The 6,000-nt window shown below is 42.8% G+C and overlaps 1 protein-coding gene across 3 annotated transcripts in view; it reads left to right on the top strand.

The window, feature by feature from the left end:
• Positions 1 to 6,000, top strand: part of LOC109528296 (histone deacetylase 4-like) — a 56,176-nt gene that overhangs the window by 46,101 nt on the left and 4,075 nt on the right. For 2 of the 3 annotated variants that reach the window (XM_019890680.1, XM_019890678.1), the window contains 12 exons: positions 60 to 258; positions 1,504 to 1,637; positions 1,709 to 1,811; positions 1,888 to 1,934; positions 2,028 to 2,135; positions 2,998 to 3,053; positions 3,242 to 3,329; positions 3,400 to 3,519; positions 3,633 to 3,730; positions 3,812 to 3,930; positions 4,203 to 4,336; positions 4,713 to 4,797. In XM_019890680.1, the coding sequence (XP_019746239.1) occupies positions 60 to 258; positions 1,504 to 1,637; positions 1,709 to 1,811; positions 1,888 to 1,934; positions 2,028 to 2,135; positions 2,998 to 3,053; positions 3,242 to 3,329; positions 3,400 to 3,519; positions 3,633 to 3,730; positions 3,812 to 3,930; positions 4,203 to 4,336; positions 4,713 to 4,797 (1,291 nt within the window). The remainder of the gene's footprint in view (positions 1 to 59; positions 259 to 1,503; positions 1,638 to 1,708; positions 1,812 to 1,887; positions 1,935 to 2,027; positions 2,136 to 2,997; positions 3,054 to 3,241; positions 3,330 to 3,399; positions 3,520 to 3,632; positions 3,731 to 3,811; positions 3,931 to 4,202; positions 4,337 to 4,712; positions 4,798 to 6,000) is intronic. The other variant, XM_019890679.1, reaches the window with a different exon arrangement.

The following is a 6,000-nucleotide window of genomic DNA, read 5'->3' as shown; positions in this document are numbered from 1 at the left end:
GTGTGTGTGTGTGTGTGTGTGTGTGTGTGTGTACACGCACGCACATACGCGCTTGTAAGCAGCAGGCACTGTTGTTGGAGCAGCAACGAATTCACCAGCTAAGAAACTATCAGGCTTCCATGGAAGCTGCCGGGCTGTCCATCACCTTCCCAGGACACCGGCCTCTATCGCGGGCCCAGTCGTCTCCAGCTTCAGCCTCCCCCTTCTCCATCAGTGTCCCACAATCTGATCCACCCATTAAGCCTCGCTTCACCACAGGTGAGCACCACCTTTTTATGGTGGCAAGTAACAAAGAACAAATATTTTGTTCCTGTACTTAATTTTGCTGTACTTTACTGTTTAGTCCAGAATGAAGCATACTTAGACATATATTGAAAACTGCTCTTTGGGTCTTGCCTAACAAAGGCGGCTTGAGTATGGTATTTATTTTTCTGATGACTTTTTGCTTTTGTAGACTTTACTGTCTTTTCCTTATTTTTGCAAAGTAGGTTTGTTACTTTTGACTCCCTGCATGACAACACAGTGTAAATAGAACGGTAAAATGAACTGCAATTGAAAGTTTCATTGATTGGTATGTTTGAGTCTTATAAGGTGACAAAAAACAATGACAGCAGCGACATGAAGAAACATCAACTTTGGAGCACCAGCCACAAATGCAACGGATTCAGAGAAGCAAGATATTCACCATGATTAGTGGTGAATGCATTGTCCTGTGCCAGCCTACAAACCACAAGCTTCTGCTGGCATTCAAAATAGATTTCTGTCTAACCTAAAAAAAAAAAAACAACTCACGAGGTGATGGGAACATATCATATTGAGGACATCAAAGTGTGGCTTGTTTTTAAAATGTGTCTAGGAGTATCAAACTCAAGGCCCGGGGGCCAAATCTGGCCCGCCAGGTCATTTTATGTGGTCCGCAAAAGCAAATCATGTGTGTCAACTTGCTAAAATCTGTACCGAAATGTCAAATTGTCACGTGTAATAAATCACATTGAGATTGTTGCAATAATTTTGTTATCCTGTTTACACTCACTTGAACAATAATTGAACAAACTATTAGAATTGACTTGACTGTTTTCAAAACTAGTAATCTATTAATTTGTTGTGTACAAGTAATAATTTTGTGGTTTCACTGTCATAATGGCCCTCCGAGGGAAGATGTAACTCCAAATTGGCCCGCGACTAAAATGAGTTCGACACACCTGATCCAAGTCAATAAAAGACGAAAATTATTGTTTGCAAAGTTTTTGTTGTTGTAATGGAAGGTTATCAAATTGAGAAATGTACTGCATATAATTGACACTAAAAACTGATTTGTCTTGTATTATATAATTTTGAGAGTGTTCATGTTGAATCAATACTTCTGCTTTTTCAGGTCTTTATAGTATCTTTCCTTCTAGCTAAGTAGAAAATGTGGGTACGTTTGACACCTGGGAGTTAGAGTGAATGTTTCCTGGCTAAATTCCAAATCAATTGATATCTGTCTGTGCGTGTTTCCCCCAGGTCTGGTGTATGATTCTCTAATGCAGAAGCACCAGTGCATGTGTGGCAACACCAACAGTCACCCAGAGCACGCGGGCCGGATCCAAAGCATTTGGTCCCGCTTGCAGGAAACCGGACTCAAGGCGCATTGCGAGGTAGTATCTCCCACATTTCTTCATTACACCAAGTTGGAAAGACACACAGCATATGATTTGTGTCTGTGTAGTGCATCCGTGGGAGAAAGGCCACACTAGAGGAACTGCAGACGGTTCACTCTGAGGCCCATGTCATGCTGTATGGAACCAACCCTCTCAGACAGAAACTTGATTGTAAGTCCGCATACGCACGCAGGGTCGCTCGGCATTTCCATTTACTTAACCTGACTTAGTTTTTCCTTCTCACTAGGTTCAATCACGCCCATGTTTGTGCGGCTACCATGTGGCGGCGTGGGCGTAAGTGGCATTATGCATGACATGTGAAATACGAATAAAGCAGAATTGAGTAAAACCAGTTCATACCTGGGTAACCACGTGTGTTTGTTTCAGGTGGACAGTGACACGATCTGGAATGAAGTCCACTCCTCCAGCGCAGCTCGCCTCGCCGTCGGCTCTGTTGTCGAGCTTGTCTTCAAAGTGGCCACTGGGGAGCTGAAGGTATCGCGATCGTGGCTTCATCAGGTTTTCATGAGCAAATGTTATTCTTCCCTTTGGCTACAAACAAGTACTACCGAGAATGTCCGAGTGGATCATGCAACCACAAGATGACGTCAAAGCCCTGGCCAGTAAGAAAATAGTAATTAGTGTCGAGGAAGTACGATTCACACATCTCGACAGGAGAGTAAGCTCTTTGTTTGTTCGTGTATTCACTAAAACACATAACTTTGTCTTATATAAGTCTGCTTAATGCCAACACATAATGCAAAACCGAATAGGCAGACTAATGAATGAGCTTCAGCGTTGCAACACAAACAAACAAAGCCACTCTTGCCATCTAGTGGTGATTTATCATCCTGAAATAATTCCCACAGCCTCGATACTGGCCGAGGATGTGCGCAAAGCCCTTTGTTAATATTTTTAAATGTAAAAAAAAACACCCAAAACGTATTCATACGTTTTGGCACTAAATGATTGGGTTTTGGCATTAAATGAGTTAATTATCATTTTGTGAGGTTCACATTGTGATAATGTCATCTTGTGACGTTGACAAATCGTTACATTCCTGCTTAAAGGTAAACTTAGATGAAAACACTAAAGCCGACTCCAAATTACGCTCTACAAAATTGACGAGCGTAGGGGTGAAGCCTTCACTTTCAACTTTGACTTGGACTTGGTTTGAAAATAAAGTGCCATTGGTTCAATTATTTTTATTCATTTATTTATTTATTTCCGCTATTCATGGCCAAGCTTAGCCCCATTCTGTATTTTTCACTAAACCCATTTATTTCCACTGTTAAAGCACATGTCAAACTGTTTGCTATGGTTCACGGTTCCTTGTTCCCGTTATCCATTCCCCCAGAATGGCTTCGCCGTGGTGCGACCTCCAGGACACCATGCAGAGGAAAGCACGCCCATGTAAGGCCACAGCTGTCACTACACTCAATACGACACGACAAATACCAGTGACATGGTGTCTGGGACAGAAATGGCACACTTTTGAGTTGATTAGTAAATTTTCCAACCAATTTGGGTTTTTTTTTCCCTTTAAAAATGAAAGCAAAGTAGGCAGTGCACACCTGACTGTTTTTTTTTTGACATTCCAGGGGCTTCTGCTACTTCAACTCTGTGGCCATTGCTGCCAAACTGCTCCAGCAGAGACTCAACATCAACAGGATCCTCATCGTCGACTGGGTAAACACATCATTCGTTTGAAGATAACTTGAGCTTGTAGAAAGGCCGTTGCTTACAACCTGTCATTTAGGATGTTCACCACGGCAACGGCACCCAGCAGGCCTTCTACGATGACCCCAATGTTCTGTACCTTTCTATTCATCGCTACGATGACGGCAATTTCTTCCCCGGTAGTGGCGCACCCGAGGAGGTGAGAAAATGTGCTGAGGTGCATTTTAGGAAATAGCAGTTTGTCTGCAATTTTGTTCAAAGGAGTTGTTGTTAAAACTGTAAGGTAATAAATTGTGGTTGTCCCACCTGCAGGTAGGAAGCGGCCCGGGAGTCGGCTTCAATGTCAATGTCGCCTTCACTGGAGGGCTTGACCCACCCATTGGAGATGTTGAGTACCTGGCTGCCTTCAGGTGCCAGATGGACCCTCAAAAACACACAGGTGACGTTTGAAAATAATGCCAAAAGTCTGAAATGTTCTCTCGTTCTCTTAGGTCCGTCGTGATGCCCATAGCCAATGAGTTTGCTCCAGACATCGTGCTCGTGTCCTCTGGCTTCGACGCAGTGGAAGGACACCCTCCACCACTTGGAGGCTACACACTGTCATCCAAATGTGAGTACAAGAGCTCGTAGAGTTTCCTATCTCCTCACGTCATTTGGTCGCAGTAGTATTTACTGTATATAAGGACCAAGCAATGCCTGTAATCGTAAACTGCAAGTAATGGATGACCCCTCCAACCCCCTGTAAAAATGGTTATACTGACCTGTATTCATAGTTTAAATGGTAGCTGTACCCAGATCCCAAATTTCAAACTCATTTTACAACATTGCTCTTTAGAACTGTACTGCAACCACTCTACTCACTGTCCCCTCACTGTCTTGTAGGTTTCGGCTTTCTGACCCGCCAACTGATGAGCCTTGCCGGAGGCAGGTTGGTCCTGGCTCTGGAAGGGGGTCATGATCTGACGGCCATCTGTGACGCCTCAGAGGCCTGCGTCGCTGCACTGCTGGGACAGGAGGTTAGCCGGCCCCTTTCCTTTCAAATGATCATTCAGACTCCTTTAATGAAGTGAAAGGGAAACACCCTAAGTGTACATGTTTAGTGACGTTGGCATTCTGGTTGATATTCTCGGTTTTTCCCATGAGATGACAAACCGTCACTTCCAAATGTACAGCTATGTCTAAAAAAAAAAAAAAAAAGCTCTTGAATTTTGCTAGAGGAATACATTTATCCTACATGAAGTTGTGACCACACAGTCATGGGCATTGTAAATGTAAACCTGACTGGTGTAAAAAAGGGAGGAGGCTGAAGGCGATGGTCCACCACATTGTGGAAAGTTTGGAAATGCAACATTTCATTCATGTTTTGGTTCTTGTATGTGTGTGCATGTGCAGCTGGACCCACTATCCAAGGCTGTCCTCGAGGACAGGCCCAACCCCAATGCTGTGCGTTCTCTGGAGAAGGTTCTCGAAACTCACTGTAAGTTATACAAGGGGTTCTCAGAATGTTGGGGTCTGGACCCCCCTTATGGGGGGAGTTATTTTTTCTGAAGACCCCCTCAATTTATGTAAATATTTCCCCCTTCTTGCTCCTCTGTTATTCTCCTCGTCACCTTGATGGGAGGCGCTAACCTGTAAACCAGGGTTCAGCAGTTAGCTCCAGGCCACCACCCCCCCCCCCAACAATGGAATCACGTGCCGAAATTACATTTCCATCAGGCAAGCCCTGCATTTAAAAATATCTAATTATCAGTAGGGATGTAACAATATCAAAAGGTCACTGTTTGGTTTTGGAATGGTATTGATGTCACTGTACGATAGACATTACAATATCATGAGAAAGCTGACAGTATTGTACTAAGACCCATGAAGTGCGTTTGAAGGGTTAATAATCAACGTGTCCTTCAATTCACATTAGTTCTCTCCATTTTTTTTTAATCTGGAGATTAATGTACCATATGCCCCTTATGTTAACTAGTTATAGTGGCATAGGTGGTGTTTGTTTTTCACATTACAGGTACTTGTGAAATGAAGTGATGTCTTGCGAATCATCAGTGTATTTCTTGGTATGTGGTTACATCATCGCTTAGGGTAGGCAGTCAATCGGGTGCCTGTATTGGCTGGAAGTGGAGAGCTTTTCAGCGGCATGCTGAACAAAATTACATTTTCAGGAGGGCGGCTCATTATTTCGTTCCGAAACAAGACCACGATGACATTGAGGCACTTTTAATACCGCGAATATTGTGGCATTCCTAATTATCTTTTTTTCCCCAATCAATGCAGTCAAAAATCACTAGTGGTTTTGTTGGATTGGTTCAAAACTAACATGTTACAGACGTCTGACAAACCAGACAAATAACTCGCTAAAGTAAAAATAGATACATGTAAAAGTAGCGAGCAGAATGTCACTTTAGGTAACAGAACAATCATAGTGTACTCAAGTACTTTTTATATTAAAATGGTACTTAAAAGTAACGGAGTAAATATAATGTGTTATTATCTGGGAGGAAGGATGAGTCATTTTTTTGTATGTTTGCTTATGTTGACACATGTAGTAATACATTTTTTAATTTATTCTTATTTTTTTTTGCGCGAATACCCAAGTTACATTTCGCGAGCACCCTCGGCCCCATTTTGAGGACCGCCAAGTTACACCTCTCTGCATCCTCAGTCATTCATTGTA

This window comes from Hippocampus comes, unplaced genomic scaffold (assembly GCF_001891065.2).
Source record: "Hippocampus comes isolate QL1 unplaced genomic scaffold, H_comes_QL1_v1.1 scaffold174, whole genome shotgun sequence".
NCBI classification, from domain to species: Eukaryota; Metazoa; Chordata; class Actinopteri; order Syngnathiformes; family Syngnathidae; genus Hippocampus; species Hippocampus comes.
Note: the sequence above shows the minus strand (reverse complement) of the source record. Positions and strands in the feature narration are given on the sequence as shown.